General features: G+C 44.8%; 1 protein-coding gene across 1 annotated transcript in view; it reads left to right on the top strand.

Annotated features, from left to right (window-relative positions):
• Positions 1-25,928, top strand: part of SESN3 (sestrin 3) — a 162,056-nt gene that overhangs the window by 107,211 nt on the left and 28,917 nt on the right. The window contains exons 6-7 of the mRNA XM_029602374.1: positions 761-911; positions 24,880-24,998. Of these exons, the coding sequence (XP_029458234.1) occupies positions 761-911; positions 24,880-24,998 (270 nt within the window). The remainder of the gene's footprint in view (positions 1-760; positions 912-24,879; positions 24,999-25,928) is intronic.

Raw genomic sequence — 25,928 nt, 5'->3', positions numbered from 1 at the left:
GCCTTGAGTAGAAATAATCATTCAAATCAGAGGGCTGCTGGAGAGAGGAATAAAAGGCATGGCTGTCTGCAGCATGTCCATGGGTGGCGTGATGGGCATTTACACAATGTGTATCATAGCTCCTCCCACAAGCTGCTAATAAGTTTTCAGGCCATGATGAAGATTTTCTTTTTTTTTTTTTTTGCTTTAAACTTCCCCAAATTTCTGTTTTTAGGAGATTTGCCTAATGGATTCCCCCCCCCCCCCCCCCCACACACACACTTTTCACTCTCCAAAATGTCAAAAATGTGGGTGTTTTGAACCCTTATTTTCTTTGGGGCAAATAGCGCCATCAAAGGTCCTTGTTTAATTAATACTGCTAATCGTTTTGCTAGCACGTACGATCTAGCATTAAGCAACTGCTGTAGACCGCAACAAGATCTTTATCTGTTTGATTTTGTTGCCCTTCTCGGAGCATAAGAATCATAAAATGATGCAAACTTTTATGGGTGTGCCTTGGGGCGAGGAGCTTCTCTTAAACTCTCGAACTCTCTCCAAGTTTGCTTAGAGCTGTTAGAAATGACTATTCTCGGTTCACCTTGTCTTCTGCATGGAATTTTTTTTTCAGACAAAATACAGTGCTTAGTCATACGTCAGTCCTTGACTCCTGATTCAAACTATAGTAAAATGAATTAGTGACTGTGTAACGGTGGCATTTCCTAAAACGCTGCCTCGGGTCAAGTTGATGATTAAATTTATCCTTGATATTGCTTTGCTGTAGATTGACGATTCCTTAAGTGAACTGGAAAACTTGATCGAAAGAATGAAGAGACTGCAAGAGGATCGGGAGGAGGAGGAGGAGACGTCGCAGGAAGAAATGCTAACGCGCTTTGAGATAGAAAAGAAGGAAAGTCTTCTGGTCATTTCTGGAGGTACTTGACTTGTTATCTGGGCTAAGATGGATTTTAGGGTTTAGGCCATCCCTTGTTACTTGGCTTCCCTTCTCTTCCTCTCGTGCTCCTGACAAGCAAGGAATGAGGGCAGAAATGTTTCTTTCAGGTTTGTTACTAATTATGAGCCTCATGCCGGAAGACTGGGAGTGCTTCCTCCCCACCCCAACAGTATTGGATCTTTTTTCTGTCTGGTAAAGGTCATTTAGTCTTGGCATTGTCAGATTTTATGTTCAGAAATTTTGTCAGGTTCTGTCTTGTTTTCTTGGAACAGAATATTGCTTTCTGAGCTGACACATTCCAAAGTCAAATTGTTGTCAAGTTGTTGGACACGAGTAAACAGCTCCAGCAGAGTGGAGGTTTTTGTTTTTTGGTTTTTTTTTTTCAAATAACTGCTGAGGTGGATTTAAGCGAGCACACTGTGCTGCTGTGAATGTGGTCTTCCCAGTTCAAAAGAAAACACAAGTTTTAAGTTATTCCTGGGCCGCATTCTCTGCTCAGTGGTAGCTTAGAAACTGCTCTCCAGTTGCTGAATTGGTGAAAGAGCACTATCATAGTTTTAAAAAGATGAAAAGTAACCAACCAAGATCGATCAGTAAAGAACCTGGACAGAAATAGTGATGATAAGTTTTGGAACCAATAAAGAAGCAAAACAGTTTCAATTTGCTGCAGAATCTTAGTTTTGTACCTGGAGTTAGTGGACCTAGCAAGTTAAACATTAACTCTCAAGAGGCTTAGAGTGGGAACCTAAACAGTATCATACTGACATTAGAGCCTCTTGGCTATGTCAGCCATGTCTAGCAATAATGCACCTTTGCAAGAATCTTCTCCTGGTAAAGCACATCATCTGTAAAGGGTTGCTAATGCTATTGTGGCCTCTTAAAGATTCTGCTTTTTTGCATGAATAGCTTACCCTGTAGCGTTAAAAGCAATCCTCTTTATTGTGAGAGCACCAATATTTATCAACCTGAACATGAATTGAGATGTCAGTCTCTGGCAGCTAATTTTCATGATTGCTCAAGAAGAGTAACTTGCTAATTGTCATAGAAAAAAAAAATGTAGCTGTTTTCAGTTTCCTTCCCTAAAAATGAGAAACCGACCAGACTAAAGACAGCAAGTTTTCAGTTTTTAAAACCCAGAATCGGTGGCTGCCAAAGGCCATGATGGCTCTTTCTCGTACTGAGTTATGTTTTGATTGTGTAATGAGGCAAGAGAATAGATAAAAGCATCTCCTGTGATTCTTAAATTAACAACTTACCTCAAAGGTACTCGTGAAGGCCATATGGCTCCCACCCCTACCAAAGCATATGGGAAGTAAGCCAAGACCTAACATCAAGGTCGGACTCAATCAGCCATGCAGTAATTAACTCCAGTGAAGGTGGTTATGCAACCAAGCCACCTAATAGTACAAGGGTGTACGTACAATTGATTCTAGATAAAGTCTGCTTGCTTAGTAACAGTGTTGGAGCTCTACAGAGATGCTTAGTTACTGTAGCCACTGTTACCATTATGCTGAAGACTGCTATAGGTAGACCGTTTATCTGTGACATTTCATGGCTTTTTAAAGGTGCCCATTAACCTTTTGATAGAATTTTTTTTTTTTTTTGTCTTTCTGGAGCCTGAGTGGCATTGCAGAGTGGCTAGCAAGAAAGATTATATCTGTATCTAAAATCTACAACAGGGTTTCTTACAGTTGGCTAAACGGGGCTTAATATTCTGTGCCACTTTAGCCAGTTAAGTGTCACTGTCTGAGTATGTGGGCACAGTCAGTGGCTGCCACGTAGCTGACTTTTTATCTGGTTAAAAAGCTGGCCGGCTAAGTGAGGGGCGGAGTGGGGGCATTCTGGGGTGGGGATGCTTATCCAGCTAACTTAGGGGGTCATTCGTCAACTGGAGGTAGGGCCATAACGCCACAACGCATGTGATAAGTAATGCATCGCGAGATACATATGCAAATTTAAAGAATGTAGTCAAATGGGAGGAGTTTAGGTGGAGTTTATGAAAATGAGGGGTGCTTAACATTGCGTGCCGGAAATAACTACACCTCTTTTCCTGGTGTTACTTTTCGGGGAGGGGAGGAGAGAGAGAGAGTGATCCTCTGGGAAGGCACACATTGGGGGCCATTCTGAACTCAGGGTGAGGTTTTGGTGGTGGGCTAGGTTTTGGGGGGCAGTTTAACATGCACAGTCAGAGGTACGAACAGCACAGCAGACATCAGTGAAACTTTTATGTGATTTGGAGTGATAAAAGGTACACAAAGATGAGATTTGTACATTGTACTTTCTACCTAGCTGGAGTGGAGGAGTAGCCTAGTGGTTAGAGCAGCGGAAACCAGGGTTCAGATCCCACTATCACTCCTTGTGACTTTGGGCAAGTTACTTTACCCTCCATTGCCTCAGGTACAAAATTAGATTTTAAGTCCCTATAGTATCTGAATGTAATCCACTTTGATGTACACTTTGAAGTGCTGAAAAGTGGAATATAAAAAACCTAAATAAATACTTTGGTGCTCCTTGCTTGCAGAGATTGATGAGGTCTAAGGTACTCCTGGCAGTTTTTCCAAAAGTACAAACTGCATGTTGGAAGATTCATCCATTTCATCAATCTAATTGTTTCATCATCATCATTGAATTTTTTTAAAGCAGCTTCCATTTACTTCTAATAAACAATACCTGAGATCTCTTTAGATTTCACCTGGAGACTCTAGGAATTTGCATAAACTGCTAGGTCTCCAGAGAAATACTGGAAACCTCTGAGCAGGGGAGTCTTTAGGCATGGGCTCACGGGCCTCAGGCAGCAGAGAACAGCCCTCTGCTTCGTTCTCAAGCCCCTTCTCTCCTACAGACGCACTGCTAACCCGCATTTGGACGCGCGTTTTCGACGCGCTAGCTTTACCCCTTATTCAGTAAGGGGTAATAGCGCGTCCAAAACGCGCGTCCAACCCCCCCCCCCCCCCCCGAAACAAATAGTGCCCGCAACATACAAATGTATGTTGCGGGCACTATTGGTTATTCACGCGCGATCCAGAAAGCAAAATGTGCAGCCAAGCTGCACGTTTTACTTTCAGAAATTAACGCCGGCCCAAAGGCTGGCGTTAATTTCTGCCGGCGCCGCACAGTTTTTACTGCTTTTCTGTGCACCCTCCGACTTAATATCATGGCGATATGAAGTCGGAGGCCCCAAAAGTAAAAAAAAAAAAAAAAACAAAAATTTAAAATCGGCCAGAAGACGGACGCTCAATTATGCCGGCGTCTGTTTTCCGAACCCGTGGCTGTCAGCGGGTTTGAGAACCGACGCTGGCAAAATTGAGCGTCGGCTGTCAAACCCGCTGACAGCCGCCGCTCCTGTCAAAAAGGAGGCAGTAGGGACGCGCTAGTGTCCCTAGCGCCTCCTTTTACCGCGGGCCCTAATTTGCATAGGCCACCCCCCTGAATCGCGCGCCCAGGAGAGTGGGCGCTCGCCAGCTCTCCCACGCGTTTTTCTGAATCTGCCTGCTACAGTGCAGGGAGCAGGAGAGGAGGATGTGATTATGGAGCATAGAGAACTGAGCCAAGAAGAGCTAGTTTGACCCCTAATCAAGCCCCTCCTCTCCTGTTGGACAGCAGGAGAGGAGGTGGGCATGGAGCAGTTACTGCAGAGCAAAGAGCCTCTCTGCTCCCGAACCCAGCTCCAGCCTCCCTCTTCCTGACAAAAGGCAGCATATTGGAGGTTGGGTGCAACAGAGAGTGAGGGGGTTGAAACAGAGACCAGGGAGTGCTCTTAACCTTACCTTTTTTCAGCTGCAGCCTCTTCTTTCCCTCCAGGGACTTCATTCTGTAAGCAGGAATAGGAGGATGGAGGAGAGCTGGAGTAGAAATGGCCCCAGTCCATAGCTGTTGCTCCTGTGAGTGATTTGTGGGGAAGGCTAGGAGGTGAATGCTGAAAGGAGTGAGAGGATGGGATGAATACCTGAAGATTGTGTGAGGGGTGAATGTTGGGGGAGGTAAGAAGTTAATCCCTGTGAGGGCATGCAAGAGGAGGGGAATAGTGGGGAAGGATGAGGAGAGGCTGAATACTTGGGTAGCATGAAAGGGGGGGAAATCTTGAGAAGGTGAGAAGGGAATTGAAAGCTGGGGGAGCAGAATATAAATAAAGCTGGATTTGATTTGGGTGACGAAGAATGCTGGGGTCAGGCCTTGGGGCAGAGGGAGAGTGCTGGCATCGAGCCTTGAGTAGGGAATAGCAAAGGTAAGGGGAGAGGGTACTGGAGTCGGGCTAGAGGATGGGAGGAGACATGGGAAAATTCTAGGGGTCATCCCTGGAGTGGGGCAATTGAGAAGAGGAGTTGAGGTGTGAAAGAGTAACCTGAGCACCCCTCACTTTACCCCTGCTAATTCACTCCAATCTCTGGGTGACCAGAACCCAAAAGGTAAACCCCTGGGAGTTCTGTATCAGAATAGCAATGTCTTTGGTGTGTACAATTGACTGATTTCATGCGTGATTGACATCTAAATTGGCTTACACCAGTCAGATACAATGAGTGTGAGGTAATGGAGAAGGCTTTTTCTAGTATGGCTGCTCCCAGGGCTGTAGAAACATTGCTAAGCAAGTCTTTTAAAGAATTTTGAAAAATGTGACAGTAATATATTAATTAAACATGGTGAGTATTGCTGCTTGTGAAGGTATAAATACTTCACAGAATATAAACAATACAGTTTTACTTTTGGGGGTACTAATGGAACCCTACTATGTTTATCATAAAGGACCTGAGGGCATTCAATCAATCACATTGCTTGTTTGACTATTACAGTCCCTGCAAGTAACTAACTATAGTAACAATATATATTTTCTCAAACATAGTCTACTGTAACTTCTTTTTTCTCTGTCTTCCCGTATGCCTTGTTAAAACCATTTAAAATACTACAAAATGCCTCAGCAAGGCTGCTATTAGGATCCATGAAATTCGATCACATTACACCCTCGCTGATTTCACTACACTGGCTGCCAGTACAATCCCGAATCAATTTTAAAGTATTAATGCTAATATTTAAAACCATTCATTCTAGTAACTCCAGTATTATAGGTGTGACATTACAACCATACACACCACAGTGAACACCAGGATCCCAAAATAAAGGACTACTGACTGCTCCCACAATAGAGAGCACACATCGGACGCATGTAAGAGATTGGGTGTTTTCCATAGCAGGCCCAAAACTTTGGAATTCTTTATCTGAATGTTACGTTTGATACCAGATAGAAAGAGATTTAAATGTGAACTAAAAACATGGCTATTCACAAATGCATATAACCTAATTTAAAACATCAGAATGTAGAAATCTACAAAAACAAGGACAAGAAGTGCTAATTAATGAATGAGAAACAAATTAACGAGAGATTGTAAGAATCTCAATACAACATACAGAATATTACATGAAATTTGTTACTTTCTCCCAGGACAAGCAGGATGGTAATCCTCACATATGGGTGACGTCATCAGGCCCAGCATGCCATGATCCCTGTGTCCACAGGATTCTCCCTTCAGTCTCTTTTTTTTTTCCACGCTGCAGTTTGCCTTGCGCTTAGGAGCTCTGAGATTTTTCTCACAACTTTTCCTTAAGGAAACACTTGAAGTTTTACTTCACAAATAATTTCCCTACACGGGTCTCCCTTCACGTACATTTCATCAACGCTTGGTGAGTACTATGCCCTGTTCTCCGGGCGGTTCCTGTCACCTCACTATCTGTTCCCCCCAGGTTACCATCTGAATTGTGGCCCTCTTTCTCCCTATGTCTATCACCCTCGGTCCGCCCCATGATGCCCGCGAGTGTCTTTTCTGCGATCTCCCATCGGGGCTAGAGGGATTGGGATGTCCACAGTTCCCATTGTGGCCACCGTCGAGGTCCCCGTTGAGGCCATCGGTGCCTTCGTCGATGCCCTCAACCAAAGAAAATGCTCCATACTTCGGGTCCTCAACCAGAGCCCCGTGCAATCCTTGGGCGAGAAACAATGCCAGGAGCAGTAGAGGCACAGTGACCATCCATCACCAATGCCATCCGGGACAGCGAGGGCATCTTCCTCGGTGCTGGAGAATGACCGGACTGAGCACCGTGGGAATCATCGTCACCAGGACGGTGACCGTCCGTCACCGACGCCATCCATTACATCAATGGCATCTTCCTCAGTGCTGGAGAATGACCGGGCCGAGCACAGAGGGAAACGTTGTTACTGCCACAATAACAGTCTGTCGCTGACGCCATTTTGGACATCGGTGGCAGCTTCCTCTGCTGGAGAATGACCGGGCCGAGCACCGAGGAAAACATCATCGCCGGCACCGACATGGTTCCATGTTGGTGCCGGCACTGATACCGCACCGGCATCAATGTCCATTAAGCCAGTTGTGAAGCGGTCCCGGGTACAAGAGTCTCCATGCTCCTCTGCACCCGAGGCACCAAGGCATTCCCCACCGACACCAGTGCCAGGTACTGAGCCACCACAGATTAAGTGCCAGTAATGCCTAGCCTGTCTTCCCCTGTAGCTGTGCTACCTATACCAGCTTCCAGGGAGGAGCTGGACGTCCTCGTCCATCAGGCTGTCCTCGATGCCTTCCGGAATCTACTAACACCGGAGCCATCAATATTCGCCTCGTTGTGGCACCTACCAACAACAGCCTAAGTCATCGATGCCGACTTGTCCTTCTGAGCCTCCACGGACCCCTATACCTATCCCGGGATCCTCGAACAGTGATGAACACTCTAATCCTGCTTCGGCAACGATCCCATCAAGACCTAAGTAAAGGACGTATCTGAAATCATCCCTTTTGACCTGGTCACTAAAAAGGACCAGAAGTTTTCGGGAGAGTCTAGGTCGTAACTTCTTCCAAGAATTATATTGGTTTCGCATATTGCTATTTACCAGCTATATTTGACACAACACCAAGGGAACCTATCTGCCATCCACATGAAATTCGAGCAACATGTGATTGCTTCGAAACGTCCTCCCGTTGCCAGCAACAGGACTCTGCTAGATGGTGAACCTGGCTTATGGCCCCTGATTTGACTGATTTGCCATGCACCGCAGATAATCTCTTCGTGCACAAGGTTCAGCAGACAGTGGCTCAATTGCAAGACCTCCATGAGACCCTGCGACAGCTCTCTGTTTCTTGCACAGCAAAGAGGGATGCTAGAAGAACCTTTTACCACCCACGCTCCTGCGTGAGACCAACTGATATCCAGATCATACCAGCTCCGCCAATTGGGCAGGCTCCTGGATTTTTCAGCCTTGCCAGAGAACAGAACGGTCCATCCCACTGAGGACCAGGGCTCGGGATACCGTTCCCTGGACGCAACAAGGCAGACGTTTGTAATCCCGCTATTTCCTGCTTTCAAAGAAAACAGGCAACCTCCGCCCATCCTGGACTTCAGAAATCTCAACAAATTTCTTCAGAAAGAAAGTTCAAAATGGTGTCTCTCAGCACTATGCTTTCCTTACTACAACAAGGGGGATGCCTCTATTCTCTGGACTTTCTATACGCTTCATAGTAAGTCAACATTTTCAATATCAAGTTCTGCCATTCGAACTAGCTTCGACAACTTGTGTATTTCACCAAATGCCTAGCAGAGACTGCCGCTCATCTACAAAGAACAGCAGCATTCACGTGTTTCCTTACCTGAATGACTGCCCAATAAGGAGTCAATCCAAACAAGGAGCTCTAAATTCTCTAAGACTCACTATAAATCTACTACATTTGGCTGGGAATTCTGATCAACTTCCATAAATCCCATATGGAGCAGATCTGGGCACTACAGTCGCAATGGCCTTCCTGCCCAACAACCGCGCAGACATCCTATCAAATTGTCCACATCTCTGTGCGCTTGCAACATAGCCTCAGCACATCAATTCTTCCATTGCTGGGCCACATGGTTTCCATGATCCCCATCACTCCTATGGCCAGACTAGCCATGAGAAAAACTCAGTGGATTTTAAGATTTCTGTGGCTCTAAGCCGTTCAACTGCTTTCGTCCCTGATCCATATCACTGATTCAGTAACCAAATCCTCAGATGATCTTGGCCACGGTCGCATCCAACTTGGGTTGGAGAGCTCATATCAACACCCTCCAAACCCAAAATGCATCAACACCGCACCATGAAAAATCTCAGTTCAACTTCCTGGAGCTTCAAGCCATGCGTTATGCCCTTTATGCCTTCAAACACTGCCTCTCACACAAAACTTTGTAGATACAGACAGGCAACATAGTGGCAATGTGGTACTCAAACAAACAGGGTCGCACAGGTTCTTATCTGCTCTGCCAGGAAGCCGCACAGTTCTGGGCCCTTGCACACTCCATGCATCTCCGGGCCACTTAGCTAACAGGCATACCGAACATACTAACAGACCATCTCAGTCGATGTCTCCATCCCCACAAGTGGTCTCTGAATCCATTTGTAGCGAGTAAAATCTTCTAGCGCTGAGGTCAACCAGCTATTGACCTCTTGCATCCGAATCGAACCACAGAGTGGACAGATTCTGCTCCCTACACAAGCTTCGAAATGCATTAGCCATGGACACCTTTGCTCACCCCTGCAACAAAAGCCTCCTATTTGCGTCTCTTCCGATACCACTCATAGCCAAAACTCTCATGAACCTACAGCAGGACAGGTTTTCAATGATTCTCATAACCCCGTCCTGGCCTTGACAAGTATGCTTCCCCATACTTCTCAACCTATCACTCCAGGAACCAGTTCGCCTGCCCACAGGTCAACCTCATAGCACAGACTCACTGATAATCTCAGGTACTTGTAGCTTCACAAAAACCTTCCACACGTAAATCTTACCATTCGAAATCGGCAAGATTTACCAAATGGCATGCACAAAAAGGTATTGGCCCATTTTACCTGCCCCACTCCATTTTTATTAGGCTATCTAGGATACCTTTTGGATTCTGGTCTCCAGACATCCTCCACACGGGTACATCTCAGTTCCATCTCAGCGAACCACCAGGGAGTAGGGGATGCCCTGTTAACGGCTCAACCCCTTATGAGTCGGCTCTTCATGGGTTTTCTACGACTTAAGCCTCCTATCACCGGTTACAGAATGGGGCCTAAATGTAGTGCTTACAAGGCTCATGCGTTCCCCGTTCGAGCCTTTGCATTCCTATAACGTTAAAATTCTAACATGGAAAATTATTTTCCTCGTAACCATCACCTCTGCTAAAAGGGTCAGTGAGTTACAAGCCCTTGTTGCATACTCACCCGACACTAGGTTCCTCCGTGACCAAGTGGTCCTCCGTACTCACCCTAAATTTCTTCTTAAAGTGGACACAGCCTCTCACCTTACTCAGTCTATAGTCTGCCCACTCTTTCCCAAGGCCTCACTCTCACCAGGGCGAGAGGGTTTTGCACACCTTGGACTGTAAGCGTGCACTTGCATTCTATCTAGACCACACTGCACTGCATAGGAAATCTACCCAACTCTTTGCTTCTTTGACAAAGACAAGCTGCAAGTTCCAGTGGATAAACAAACTCTCTCCAACTTGCTAGCAGACTGTATCGAATTCTGCTATGAGGAAGCAGGCAAAGTTTGTAAGGGCCATGGCAACATCAGTAGCACACCTATCGTTCAGTCCCAATTGCCGACATCTGCTAGGCTGTGACAAGGAGCTCTCTTCATACATTCGCAGCCCTCTGCTGCTTAGATAAGAAAATCCGTCAAGACTCTGCCTTTGGCCAGTCTGTCTTGGAAAACTTTGTTCCAGTATAATCCCCAACTCCTTCCCCACAACTACCTGCTGTGATTTCAAGCTGCCTCATCATTGCCAATAGCACCCCAGTTATTGTGCCTGCTGCACGAGTTTTCTGCTATTGGCCTGTTGTGTTATGAAATCATCAGTTTGTATATAAAACCCAACCTTGAATTTATTAAATTTCACCGCAAGAGGCACTTACCATGAAATCAAACTTATATACTTCAAAATCAAATTTTTAAAGAGTGAAGGTAGTGGTTTCATACTCTTTTCAGGCAATCACCATCCAGTTCATGCCGCTCTTTTATTTGTAATCATAAACACACCAGTCCCGTCGTCCCCCCTGTTTGTATTTTCAGTTTTCAACTTTTGTGCCAAGTGCTTAGAAATTTGTTAAATTAATGTGCCATCTAAATAAACATTTTGTGATTTATATTGAGCCGTGCACAGCTTCCTTATTATTAAATGACCGCCGCCAATGTTACTTAGTTTAGTTTATTGTTATTTATATACCGTTACATCAGACGTGCCTTCACAACGGTTTACATAAATCAAACATATAATAAATACAATACATTATAAAATAGTAACGGCTAACTCTGTTAAAAGTATGAAATAAGTTAGCTGTTAAGAACAGTAAAAGCAAACTAAAACCAAATAAATCTAAAAGTAAATTCAAAACTATCAAAACCACTAACAGACAAACAGTAAAAATGGAACGCTCTTATCAATTCATAATCTCCTTGAACCCATTCATCCGTCACTACACCCGACTTGTACAAGTTTCGAATCAAGTTCTTTTTCAAGGGTTATCCTGTCTTTATAAACCGTTGTTCATTTAATACTGGAGTTTGTACCACCCTAATGTGACATAGGTGCATGATAGCCTCCTCCCCAGCGTATTAATGGCGGTCTGACTCCCAGTGTTTCACTGTTGAATTTTAAAGTCACCTGGGTCTCCAAGAAGAACCAATCAAAACAGATCTTTAATACCAAAGACATCCAATCAAGTTCCTCGTTCAACCCACCGGGCTATTCTGTTCTCAGCTTGTATATCCAAAACTGCTCACGATTGTTTAATCTCATTGTGAGATCGCCAAAACCCACTGCCATATGTTCTATTACCGTCCACTTTAACTGCTCAAAGGTATGCCAGCAATCCACACAATTTGCTACAATGGGTGCTGAAAGATTTAAAGTGTTTAACCACGACAGATGTTCCATAATCCTCAACTTAACTATTCTGCTGGTACGACCCACCTATACTTTAGGGCACGGACATATTATAACATAAATAACTGTATGCATTAAACAATCGGTATTGTTATTCCTCTGAACAGTGTATCCTGTAACTGGATCTGTCCACATAGTCCCTTCAATAGTGTGCTCACAAACCGAGCTTTCAATTGTGAATGGAGCATTCACCGTCACTTTCAATTGTGAATGGACCAAGTGATCTCTGATATTATGTCCTCTTCTAGTAGCTATTAATGGTACCTCGTGGAATACCTCATGTAATGCCAGTATATGGCAATGCTTCTTTATTGAATCAATGATAGATCCTGTAGATGTACTGTGTGGCAATACACACACCATTTGATCGCATTCATTGTGTGTTTTATATTGCAACAATATATTGCGATCACTGTATTTGGCTCGCTTATAGTGTGTCTGATAGCCTTCCTGAGATATCCTCTGGATCGAAACCTTTTGAATCAAAACCTCCATTTGGTTTTCAAATTCTGTAATAGTTGAACAGATACGCCATATTTGAAAAAACTGAGACACTGGCAACCCCTTTTTTAAAAGATATGGGATGATGACTCTCAATCTCAGTAAGTTATTTCTGTCAATGTCCTTTCTATTGACTATGGTCGCAAGTGTATTATTGCAAACTGTAACCAGCACATCCAGATATGCTGGCACATCCAGATATGCTGGCATAAATGATCTGGTCAAATTTTTATATTGGGGCATAAAGTCTGTTTTAAAGCAATTGATCAAAGGACAGATACACTTCCAGAAGTGACCTCATCTAACTGGATTGGGTGTGTCTCAGACCTTGGGGGAGGTAAAGTTAGTGAGAAGGAGAGCCATTGTGGTCAGTGAAGAGGCTGGAGTATATATTTGGTCTGGTTCTTTGCTAATTCGTTTGCTTTAAGATTCAGCATACCTGCATTTCTCTTATTGTAGAGCTATCTTTATAATCTGTTTAACATTGGCACATAAGTACTGAGAGATCATTTAATAGAGGACTATTATTGCTCCAGGAAGTGCCCTGCTTTACCCAGCTTGTCCCAGATTAAACTGTTTGACTCCCTCTCACCCTACCCCTCTACCCACCCACCCCTGGGGCTTGTTTTCTAATAAAGACTGCCTAACTTAACATTAGCAGCAAGATAAATTAGTACATTGATAGGTCAAGGAAATACAAATCAAATATTACCAAAATGAGGACTATCCAATGTAACTGCTGTGGAGCCTGTATTCTCAGGGAAAGCATCTGGAAACTTAGAGCTTGCCCAATTTGTGCACAACTCTCTACATTGAAAAAGGAGCTGACTGAGGTTAAAGCTCAATTAGCTTCAATTACAAGTATTACACCCACATTGCATTACTCAGAAATTAATTCCCCAATATCACAGAAAAACCAAGAGTCAAGAAAAGGAGATTCATTAGGCTCAGGTAGGCCCCACAGTCACCCATTCTTGACAGATGGGCAGCCAACAGGTACACCCCCCCACTCAAACAGGTCATTAAGAAATTCTTTAAAATCCAGGATTACAGTGGGCTCTGGTAGAATTAGACCTGTGATAAGGAGACACACAATGTACCAGATGCAAAAAGAACAAAAAGCCTTCTCTATATTAAAAACTAATGAAGTTCTTGAGAAAAACATTGACGTGTTACCAGAAATGAGAAAAAAAACACAATGCATGCAGAATTTCAAGTTCCATAACCAAAAGAAAAATCTAATTCAGATGGATAACTCTGTCAACAGTGGCACAACCGCAAAAGGAATGAGTGAAGTGAATAACAAATCTCAACCAAAGTCTCATAAGGAGTCCAGGAAAAGCAATAACCTTAAAGAGAGTACCTGGAAGGCTATGACCACAAATGCTCATAGTTTGGGAAATAAAATCCCAGATCTACAGGCCCTAATGACAGAGGCAGAATTGGACATTGTTGCTATCACAGAGACATGGTTCACAGAATCTCATGAATGGGATACAACAATACCAGGCTATAACTTGTTAAGGAAGGACAGAGTGGATAGAAAAGGGGGAGGTGTGGCTCTTTATGTCAGAAACAACATCCAAGCATCTGAGCTGCAAGGAAGTTGGGGCAAGGAAGAAGCACTATGGGTTGACCTAAAAAAAGATGACGGACCATCCATTTATATTGGAGTGGTTTACAGGCCTCCAAACCAAAAGGAAGAGCTGGACAGAGATCTGGTTGAAGACATCCATAAGATAGGTAAGAAGGGAGAAGTGGTGATCGTGGGTGACTTTAATATGCCAGATGTAGACTGGAAAATCCCATCTGCAGAATCTAAAAATAGCAGAGCGATAGTGGATGCCATGCAAGTATCTTTGTTCAAACAAATGGTGTTGGAACCCACGAGAGAAGGAGCTATACTAGACTTAGTGCTCACTAATGGAGATAATGTCTCCGATGTCCAGGTGGGCACCCACCTCAGCACCAGTGATCATCAAACGATATGGTTTAATATCACTAAAAGAATAGGGAAAAGAACCACAAAGACCCGAGTTTTACAGTTCAAAAACACAGACTTTGAGGAAATGGGGAAGTACCTGGAGGAAGAACTAAAAGGATGGGAGAATGAAAGAGATGTGGATCAGCAGTGGACCAATCTAAAAGGAGCAATCACCAAGGCAACTGCTCTATATGTTAGAAATGTAAAGAAAAGCAAAAGAAAATTGAAACCTATCTGGTTCTCAAAGGAGGTGGCTGACAAAATTAAAGCTAAAAGAACAGCATACAAGAAATATAAAAGTTCCCAAAGGGAGGAACACAAAGAAGAATATTTGTATCAACTGAGGGAGACAAAGAAATTAATCAAGTTGGCAAAAAGTCAAGCGGAAGAGAGGATTGCCAAGGAGATAAAAAATGGTGACAAAACATTTTTCAGATACATCAGCGAAAAGAGAAAGGTCCAAAGTGGTATAGTGAAATTGAAAGGTGGTAATGATCAATGTATGGAGAGAGATGAAGAAATGGCAGAAATATTAAACGAATACTTCAGCTCTGTGTTCACTAAAGAAGACCCTGGAGAAGGACCATCTTTACACAACAAGAAACTGGAGGGAAGAGGAATAGATGAAAATCCTTTTACAGAAGAGAATGTATGGGAACAGCTAAAGAACCTGAAAGTGGACAAAGCCATGGGGCCTGATGGGATTCATCCAAGGATACTGAGGGAGCTCAGAGATGTTCTGGCGGGTCCGCTGTGTGACCTGTTCAATAGATCCCTAGAAACAGGAGTGGTACCAAGAGATTGGAGAAGAGCGGTGGTGGTCCCGCTTCACAAGAGTGGGAACAGGGAGGAGGCTGGCAACTACAGACCGGTCAGCCTCACTTCGGTGGTGGGAAAAGTAATGGAGTCACTGTTGAAAGAGAGAATAGTGAACTATCTACAGTCGGAGAATTAATGGACCAGAGGCAACATGGATTCACCAGGGGAAGATCCTGTCAGACAAATCTGATTGACTTTTTTGACTGGGTAACCAAGGAATTGGATCAAGGAAGAGCGCTCGATGTCATCTACTTGGATTTCAGCAAAGCTTTTGATACGGTTCCGCACAGGAGACTGGTGAATAAAACGAGAAGCTTGGGAGTGAGTGCCGAGGTGGTGACCTGGATTGCAAATTGGTTGACGGACAGAAGACAATGTGTGATGGTAAATGGAACTCTCTCTGAAGAGAGAGCGGTTTTAAGCGGTGTACCACAAGGATCGGTTTTGGGACCGGTCCTGTTCAATATCTTTGTGAGCGACATTGCGGACGGGATAGAAGGTAAGGTTTGTCTTTTTGCGGATGACACTAAGATCTGCAACAGAGTGGACACGCCGGAAGGAGTGGAGAGAATGAGACGGGATCTAAGGAAACTGGAAGAGTGGTCAAAGATATGGCAGCTGAGATTCAATGCCAAGAAGTGCAAAGTCATGCATATGGGGAGTGGAAATCCGAATGAACTGTATTCGATGGGGGGGGAAAGGCTGATGTGCACGGAGCAGGAGAGGGACCTTGGGGTGATGGTGTCTAATGATCTGAAGTCGGCGAAACAATGCGACAAGGCGATAGCTAAAGCCAGAAGAATGCTGGGCTGCATAGAGAGAGGAATATCGAGTAAGAAAAGGGAAGTGATTATTCCCTTGTACAGGTCCTTGGTGAGGCCTCACCTGGAGTACTGTGTTCAGTTCTGGAGACCGTACCTTCAAAAAGACAAAGACAAGATGGAGGCGGTACAGAGAAGGGCGACCAGGAAGGTGGAGGATCTTCATCGGATGACGTATGAGGAGAGATTGAAGAATCTAAATATGTACACCCTGGAGGAAAGGAGGAGCAGAGGTGATATGATACAGACTTTCAGATACTTGAAAGGTGTTAATGATCAAAAGACAACGACAAACCTTTTCCGAAGGAAAAAAAATCAGCAGAACCAGGGGTCACGATTTGAAGCTCCAGGGAGGAAGATTCAGAACCAATGTCAGGAAGTATTTCTTCACGGAGAGGGTGGTGGATGCCTGGAATGCCCTTCCGGAGGATGTGGTGAAGACCAGAACTGTGAAGGACTTCAAAGGGGCATGGGATAAACACTGTGGATCCATAAAGTCAAGAGGCTGCCAATGAAGAGTGGGTGACTCGCCAGAATGACGGCTACTGCCTGGAGTCAATACCCTTATTAAATAAACATACACAGGCTTACTGTGACTCCAAAATCGCTCTAAGCTTCAACAGCAAGAGGAAATGTGGAAAAAAGGATTCACACTCACAAAGAGGGGAGTAGCTGGCTTGTTACGGCAGTTACTACCCCAAATCAAATAAGCCTGATACTTCACTTTCAATGCATATACAGCATAGTTCTCTGATTCAACGGCAGGGGAGAAGAAAAACTGATACTTCACACATCCAGAAAAGAGGGTTCGCACTCGCAAAGCAGGGAGTAGCTGGCTTGTTACGGCGGTTACTACCCCAAACCAAATGTGCCTGATACTTCACTTTCGATGCATATCCAGCATAGCTCTCTGCTTCAACGGCATGGGAGAAGAAAATCAACCAATAAGGGCTGTATAACAGTCTGGGTAAAACAAATAAACATGGGTGCAGATTGCTTATTGCGGCGGCTTCTACCCCTAACTAATCAAGCTAGATATTTCACTTGGATGCAGCTCCATCACTGCTCTCTACATTAAAGGTGGGGGTGGAAGGGAAATAGAACCAAGAGCTAAGAGAAACAGATAAGTATGAGAGAGAAAATTTGCGGGGCAGACTAGATGGGCCATTTGGTCTCCTTCTGCCGTCATTTCTATGTTTCTATGTTTCTATGTTTCTGTTGCCCACTGTATTGGTGAGTGAATTTTAAATGTGTGTCCAAAGAATTAATCCATACCATAAAATACTGTAAATTCTCTTCAGATCCTTTCCAAATCAGGAATACATCATCTATATACCTACGCCACTGATCTATGTATCCCATCCATTCAGATGTATAAATTGTCTGTTCAAAATCTGCTACATGTAGGTTGGCCACTGATGGTGCTAATGAAGATCCCATGGGGATACCATGGTCCTGATGGTATATGTTATCTTTGAACTTAAACTAATTGTTAAACTGCACTACCTCTGGTAACAATATTATGAAATCCTTCGGCACCAAAGGATATTGCTACAAACGAGACTGAAGGGAGACCCCTTTGTCCACAGGGATCATGGCATGCTGGGCATGCTCAGTGTGCCAGTCGAAGTTTCTAGAATTTTAAAGTCACCTGGGTCTCCAAGAAGAACCAATCAAACCAATCTAGAAACTTTGACAAAAGTGTTCTGTAATAGGGCTCCACCTGATGATGTCACCCATATGTGAGGACTACATCCTGCTGTCCTGGGAGAACACTTGTTACAGGTAAGCAACTCTGCTTTATTTTGTGCTTTACGTCTTATGTCCTTGATCTTTAATATGTATTTGAACAATTCAGTTGATAGATATTAATGCCTGTTGTTGAATACTTCCTATGTAAGCAGACATAATTTGATGATTTATACCTTTGAATGTTAATATTTTAAACAGTTGTGATCTTCACTTGGAACAACAGTATATAAAATGTCTAAATAAAATAAATATATTGCAACAATTTTGTTGCTTGCTATAGTAGCACATTCCCTTGTAGTACCTTATTAAAATGTGCCCTGCCCTACCCCCTTCAAAAAATATATATATTTTGAGACCCACAAATGTCAACTTTGTAAGTGCTTTATAATTTGACATGTTCGGACCTCTTATTTACACTTGCTGATTCTTGCATTTTTGCCCTAAACAACTTTGCATCTAAAAGCTCTCATTTTGCAATCCTCTTGGCATTGTGATAATCTTATATAACCCCAGCACCTCTCATCTTAGAAATAGTCATTTGGTATCCTTTCAGTGTGAGAACTGTTTAGTAGGCTGAACTGTTATCAATAAGATAGCTGTCATAAATATGAGAACCTTTTTATGGTTTATTGATTGTAGGGTAAAATGAGCAATAAATTCTGTACATTTCTAATATCCTTGTTAAGGTTGACTCTTCCTTTGTCATGTGCTTGTATGTTCTGTTAGACTGATGTCTTAATATGATTGAATTGGAAAATGATCCAACATTTGATCGTCCCAGGCTTCAGAAAACTGAGTACAGATGGTCAGTGAATACCTGTTGCCCATAGCAACATCAAATTTCTTGCACACTGATACTTTAATGCTTTTGAATAATATGTGCCTGACCTGAAGATTATTTAATTTCACCTTGTTGGGTGAAAATGCCTAATTTAAAATCTTGGAAAGCATCAGTAGGTAAAACACATTGGTATATAGAGACTTGCTATTCCCTTGCTTTTCACTCTTAGTGTCTCACATATGCAACTTTGACTTCGCTTTCCTCATCATCCATGCTTGACCAGTCCAGACAAGTGGGTTATCTCCCCTTACCAGCAGGTGGAGACAGAAAAAATTCAAAGCTAACTTCACTCCCCCTATAGAGCCTGGTGCTGCCTTCATCTCTTCAGTTTTTCTCCTAGAACAAGCAGGATGGTAGGCCTCGTACATGGGTGATATCGTCGGATGGAGCCTGGCATATGATCTCGAATCTTCACTTGGAACGACAGTTCCATCAGAACTTTCAGCATGCCTTACTGACCATGTGCAGCTGTATTCTTCATCCTGCCCCTAGGCAGAGTCTCTCAGTCTTTTTTTTTTTCCCACAGAGCCATATGATCGCGGGAGCAGTGTTCATGGTATTCAGCTTTGCTCTCTTTCTCTACAGTTTCTATAAGCGATTTTTTTTCTAGAACTGTAGCTGTTTTCTTTCCTTTAGCTTATGGTAGTTTTCTTTTCTTTCTCTTTTTCCTCTGTTGGCCAGCTGCATGGCGGGCCTTAGTCCCTGTGCAGTCTGGCAGAATCTATTTCTTCCTAAAAAGAAAAAAAAAATTATACTGCACCTGCAGTTTAATTTTTGTGTCCTCTCCTTGTTCTGTCTGTTTTTGTGTGGTGCTGGCAGGACTGACTGAGTGCAGTCCGTGAGTGATCCGAGGAGGCCGCTGAGCCTGGGGACTCGCCTGAGTTCTACCTGGGCAGGAATTCCATGTCATTTCACCAATAAATCAGCATAGATGGAGGTCAGATAGTAAAGAGATCGAGGATCATACATTTCCTGTGGGGGGGAGAGCTCATCCTCTCCACGCTCCAAGGAACTAGTCTCCATGGGCAGGAGCCCTAGATAATATAGCTTCCCTGCCTACTTGCTGGTGATAACAGTGCAGTCTCCCTGGGAGAAAGAGTGAGCAGGAGTCTGCGCAAGCAGCTTGCTGCCGCACCGTCTGTGCCATGCTCGCACAGACCAGGTTTGCCATCAAACACTATGGTCACTCTTGGTGTTGAGGTGCCGGGATACCCTCGAGGTCATTGAGGTGCGGAACCACCCTCTTTTCTGCACAGGCCTTCTGTGCCATAGGCATTGATGTGGCGGAGTCAGGTCTGGTGACGGGGAACCACATCTGCCATCAGGCGCCATGGTTCCCTTTGGTGCTGACCTCAATGTAGACACCCTCCCTGCTTTTGATACCTTGATGCCCTTGAGGCCTTAGTGCCATCGATGCGATGTTGCCATCAATGCTATGGTAGCATCTATGCCACGATGCCAGCAGTACCATTGATGACATCGGTGCCCATGGTGACATCGATGCCTGCGGTGTCATCGATGCCCTCGATTCTATTGAGGTGCATGCATGGCCACCCTCGATGCTGTCAGGGTATGTGCCTCCAATGGCTGTAGTGCCCTTGGAAGGGTCAATGCGCCTGGTTATCGCAGGGCCATCGATGCCCTCAATTCAATCAAGGTGTGTGCATGGCCACCCTCGATGCTGTTGTGGTATGTGGTCTCAATGCTGCGGCATCCTTCAATATGTAGCCTTGATGCTATGGCCATCCTCGGTCGTCGCAGTGAGTGGCCGCACTGCCATTGCAAGGCTTGGCCTAGATGTCATCGCGCAATGCAAAGCTGACCCTATACCATCGGGCCCATTCCATGCTATCGGGGTGCAGGGCCGCCATGGAGGCCATCGGGCTTGTTGGTCACTGGTGCCTTTCATTGCTGCTGTTAACTATATCGAGCACCACAAAGGAGGTGCTGGGATCACCACTGGACACCCTATTTGTCCTTGAGACATCATCTGCTGGAACTCTTGAGGGCCCGTGAGTGCCACTGAAGCCCTCGGGCAACAGGGATTTCTGCCTTGGACAGATCACGTGCCAATCACAGGTCATGGATGAGGTGATGTCAGGGGCCCTGAGCCATTGGGATAGACCTAGAGGGGCTATCGTCTGCCCTAGCCGCTGACAAGAGATGCCATCGCGCTCGCTGCATCGATGCCCTCAGACAAATAGATGAGCCAAGGGGAACAGTAGATTGCGCTGGCTGTCATCGGTTCCTTTGGGCATTGTTGTGCCTCTGCCTGCAGGCGCCCCTGGTACCGCTGGTCCATCAATGCTTTCCGGGCACCTGGTGCTCTAACAGGTGCCACTGGGCAGTTGAGGTCTGCGGGCACCGGTGGTGCCAGGAATCCAAGCATTCTCTTAACCCACTCATGTATATACAAGACATATGTATATATGTATATACAAGACATATGTATATAAATTGTACTCTCCCTGTTCATTATTAGTTTTTATCCAAGTTAAATCACCCTGTTCTATGTAAGACATTATAAACTATTCTTTATTTTGTCATTGTAATTGTTGAAATGTGAACCGAAGTGATTAGTAACTTTGTTACCTGAACTGCGGTATATAAAACTGTTAAATAAATAAATAAATAAATAAATATATAGTCGATCTGATCCTGACTCACTCAAGCGCCATCGAAGCCCTGGGTGCCATGTCGTTCAGTACCCTCGATGTGCCTTGCATTGGTACACGTGATAGCGCTATTGGCCCTACAGGCACTGTCTCCATTGTGGACACCAGTGGATGTCTGATGCCGCGGGAGATAACCACAAGGCTCCATGGGCACAGTCGTTCGCCATGTACGTCGCTACTATTGTTCCTTGATGGAAACTAAAGTGAGCCATTTCAGACACAGTTGCAAGGGCTGTGTCCAGCCTCTTGGAGCATTCTCAGAGAGCGATGCCATGAAACACCACTGCGACCATGACATGCCCAGTACACCAGTGGTCCTGGGAACATCGTCGTCACAATGTTTCTGTTCACTCCACTGTGAGTTACTGTGACGGTGAAGGGCAGCATTGCGGTCAGGTACTACAAGGCGTATACTCCGTGCACCTCAGATGGTGATAGGCAGCATTTGCCAGTTTCTGCCAAGCCATCATGATCTCAGCGTCAGTTTTGCACTGTGAAGTGCTGATAAGCACTGGTGGAGAAGGCATCATCACACACTGTTCTTTGCCTTTTGGACAGCACATAGCCACCTACTCTAACAAGTGGATACCACTGTGTGAGTACTAGTCAGCATGTTTCACAGCGAAGGGCTTGTTTTCCAGTTGCTGTTTAGGTGTATGTGTGTGTTTCTCTTGTGGTGAGCACGAGCGGTTATGCTTCACAGCCACAGGACTATCTAGGACTGTGTTCCTGATTGAACCCTAAGGGGAGAGGCACTGGGAGGATAGTCTAGGGAGTTCTCCTCCCTTGGAAGAGGAATGTCTCTCGACCCCCCCCCCCCTCCCCCCCTTGTCCTGAATCCCTTTCATGGGGAAACACCGGAGGTTCCGTCCTTGGCATGTTCATCTCTGAGCTGGAGTCTTGATTCTTGAAATGAAGCATCTCCTGGGAGACGAGGGCCAGGAAACACCAGAGGCGGTCATTGGACCGTTTTTCTGGGACTCCTTCATTGATTTGTGTGGCCCACCCTTTTGAGGGAAGTTGCCAGTGGTGGATTGGTTGCTTCTGAACCTTAGCAATCAGTGATTGTACCTCAACTCTCCTAGAGAGAATTGAAGGTTTTTGGGATTGGGAGGTCCCCAATTCCCAATGCTCCTCTCCCTTCAAGGTGAGAAGACTCGACCGGGTTCCAGGGCAACCCTTATGGGTTCACCTCTGGATGACCGGTTGTCCACCCTTCCCAGAGAAGGGATGTCTCCGCTTCCACTGGTGGTTGCTTTGTTTCTCGCAAGCTCCTAGAGCAAGTCAAGCAGTAGCGCTCTCTTTAGGTCGTTCTCTGGCACAGCAGGTCTATTTCGCAAGGAAGCCTCTCCAGAGTAGTTCCCAGATGAACCTTAAGAGTCTCTCCCATCCAGATGTCACCTTGATGCCTGCTGAGCTCAAAGGGCCGGTCTGGCCAGTCATTCTTGCCTGTAGAACCCTGCCCCAGTGAAGAGGGTTCTAGTCCCTCCATTTGGAGAATATGCCTTTCATCCTCTCCCCATATCCATGGCTAAGGGAGTTGGACGAGGAACCCCGCATCAGAGGTGCTGCTCTTGGCTGCAGTGACTTGTAAGCTATACTTCCCCATTTTTGAGATAACCCTGTCTACAGACAGGGGAGCCCTGGATCACGCAACGATTGTTCCATTACTGAACTGCGTGCTTCCTCGGGGGAAGTATTTGCACTCATGGCTGGGGTGTTAATACCTTTGCCAGGAGCTTGGCAATCTGTTCTGAGATTGCCCTGGTGCCTTTTGGGTTTCCGGGCTGGTGTACAAATCCTGTTTGACAGGGGTTGCACTTGCGACAACCTGGCTTCCTGTCTCTTAGTGGAGTGTTTTTGGATTTCTTCCCTGAGAACTCTGTCTTGGTGGGTAACTCCCTTCTGGGCTCAGCAGTGAGTTATTCGCTTGAGGGTGAGATATACCACCTAGCGACTTGGGCTTACACCGGCAGTCTTTCTCCTTGTGATCTCACTCCCTCTGAATTCCAGCTGGAATGTTGGGGGAAGGGGAGGAAAATCTAAGGTATTTGTGATATTTTAGTGTTTACCTGCAGGGAAAAGATACACCATGTGCATTAAACTGTGCAGCGGGAGCTGATAAAATACTGCATATCGCCACCCTGAAAATATGTATGTCTCTATACTCATTTTCTAGTGTAGGTGCATTATATTCATTAATGGTAACATACACATAATAACCCTCAGGTTTTGCACAAAGGCAGATATGTTAAAGTTGGCTGATACATGTGTGTTTCTCACTTATGAAAATACTTGTGCACGTATTTCCCAAGCACCATTTCACTCACCCCCTCCATCATTTGCTCCATACTCCCCCACTCAAAAACTGCAGAAGAAAGATGTCTGATTTAATATCAAACTTGCAGGGTCATTCATCAAAATGCGTTATGGCGTTAATGCCATGACACATACGATAATTGTGTTACCGCATGGTGCAAATACAAATTTTTAGAAAGGGTGGGATTGGGGAGGGGTTTGGGCGAGGTAAATTAAAATGAGGGCATTATTGCACCGGGTAGTATAACGCATGCTATCACATGGTTTTAACGCTGGAAATAATTACACCTTATTTTTTCTGGCATTAAGCTATGCGATATGCCCGAAACGGCCATAATGCAATTTGTATTAAAGATCGCAAATTGCATTTTGGCCATTTCTGGGGGAAGGCAGAGTGGAGTAGAGAGAGAGAGAGACTCTGGGGAGGCCTTCACAGTATTCAACTATTTATATCAGTACAGGAATGCCAGCTAATAGCGCAAGGTGAGGTATTGGTTGTGGTTTAGGGGCCAGTTTTGGATGAAGACTGAGATGTTCGAACAGCACAGTACACAGAGGGTGAAGATTTGACATCATTTGGAGTGAGGAAAGTCTCACAAAGATGAGATTTCTACAATGTTCTTTCACCCTAGCTTGATGGTACCCTGTATAGAGGGAGATATAACTGAGATTTTATAAAATCATGAGTGAGATGGAATTTGTAAATGGGGAACAGTTATTTACCCCTTCAAACACTAGGACTAGGGGATTCTCCATGACACTAGCAACAAGCAGATTTAAAACCATAGGAAGTATTTTTGCCCTCTGCACACAATCAAGCTATGGATGTAGTCAAGGCAACTAACAGTGGAGTTCAGAAGAGGACTGGACAAGTTTCTGAAGTAAATGCTCCATAAACAGTTATTAACCAGGTAGACTTGGGAGTGAGAGACTGGAAATAGGTCACCTATTGGAGATCTGCTGGGATACTTATGACCTAGACTGGCCACTATCAGAGACAGGATGCTGCGCTCGATAGATCCGGGTCTGACCCAGCACGGCACTTGTGTTCTTATACTCTGTTTATGAAATCCGTAAACGTACACACAGTTCCAGACCCTGTCCTGGACTGCCCTTGAAATGTTATTTGTAAGTACATACTTTTCTGCTTTGTAGCAAGGGTACGTGAATACTCCTGCCCTTCCGAAAATCTGCTTGCCGTGCATGGAAGCCACTTAACGTCTTTTGAAAATTATCTCTGTGTGTGCACTTACTTATACAATATGCTTGCTGCCTCTTTCCAGCCTTCAATGATGAGGTAGTGTCAGTTTCCAATGCCTCTCGTTACATTGAAGATCCTGGTTTTGGGTACAAAGACTTTGCCAGGCAAGGAGAAGAACATCTGCCAACATTCCGAGCTCAGGTACGCGTTGGGTCTAGCGAACATCCAAAAAAAGGGGTATTTCCATCAGAACATGTCTATGGATTAACTTATGTGACACACACAGACAAATGCCATTCTAATAAAAACTTTTTTTGTATGAATTGTATCCTTAAAATCTAATTTTTTTCCTTAGACACATCTGTTCATGCAGCAGTAAAATATGTATAGTTTATGGGCCAGCCTGGTGACTTGGATGGTGCTGTGCCGCACATGGAAGACCAGGGTTTCAATTCCTGGGTCAGGTCTTCTCCTCAGACTGGCCCGGGGATGTTGAGACAGCATTCACGGTCCCCCTGACGGGGACAAGAGTCCCAACCGTCCTGCATTGGTGACATTCAGTGGCCAGATCTGGGGCCTGTGGCTATGGGTTTCCAGAAGGGGAGCCCCTAGTGCATGGCCCCTGTCCGAGAGGACTGTTTCTGCAATATCTGGACTAAGTGAGTTGGGAGGGAATATAAAAATAAGGGGAAAGTCCCTTTGCACTTGTGATCGAAGACTCGTGGTGCTCTTTCCCAGTCTTTGGTTCTGATTGGACTGATAGCCCAAAGCAGCTTAAGGACTCTGCTAGGTCCTCTTCCCCCCCCAAAAAAAAACATAGTGTGTAGTTTTAGGAGTAGAAGGGTTTTTTTTGGCTTGGCAGTGTCATCCTGCTCCTTTTGGGCTTCCGGTTCCATTGTAACTGGTATCTGTTAGATTACAGTGCTATGGACTTTCATTTGCAAGTATCTTGAGTTTTCCCGCACTATTTTTATATCGCCCTTCCCAAATTTACCCAGCCATTGCAGCAGCAGACCAGAGGCCACAGCCCACCGCTCCCTCTGGAATTCAGCTTATGTGGACCCTTTAAGCCTGGGAATCCACAAAATGTTGCCATTGAGCGATGGTGGAGACAAGATGGCTCTGCTGCTT

This window comes from Rhinatrema bivittatum, chromosome 5, assembly GCF_901001135.1.
Source record: "Rhinatrema bivittatum chromosome 5, aRhiBiv1.1, whole genome shotgun sequence".
Lineage (NCBI taxonomy): Eukaryota > Metazoa > Chordata > Amphibia > Gymnophiona > Rhinatrematidae > Rhinatrema > Rhinatrema bivittatum.
Note: the sequence above shows the minus strand (reverse complement) of the source record. Positions and strands in the feature narration are given on the sequence as shown.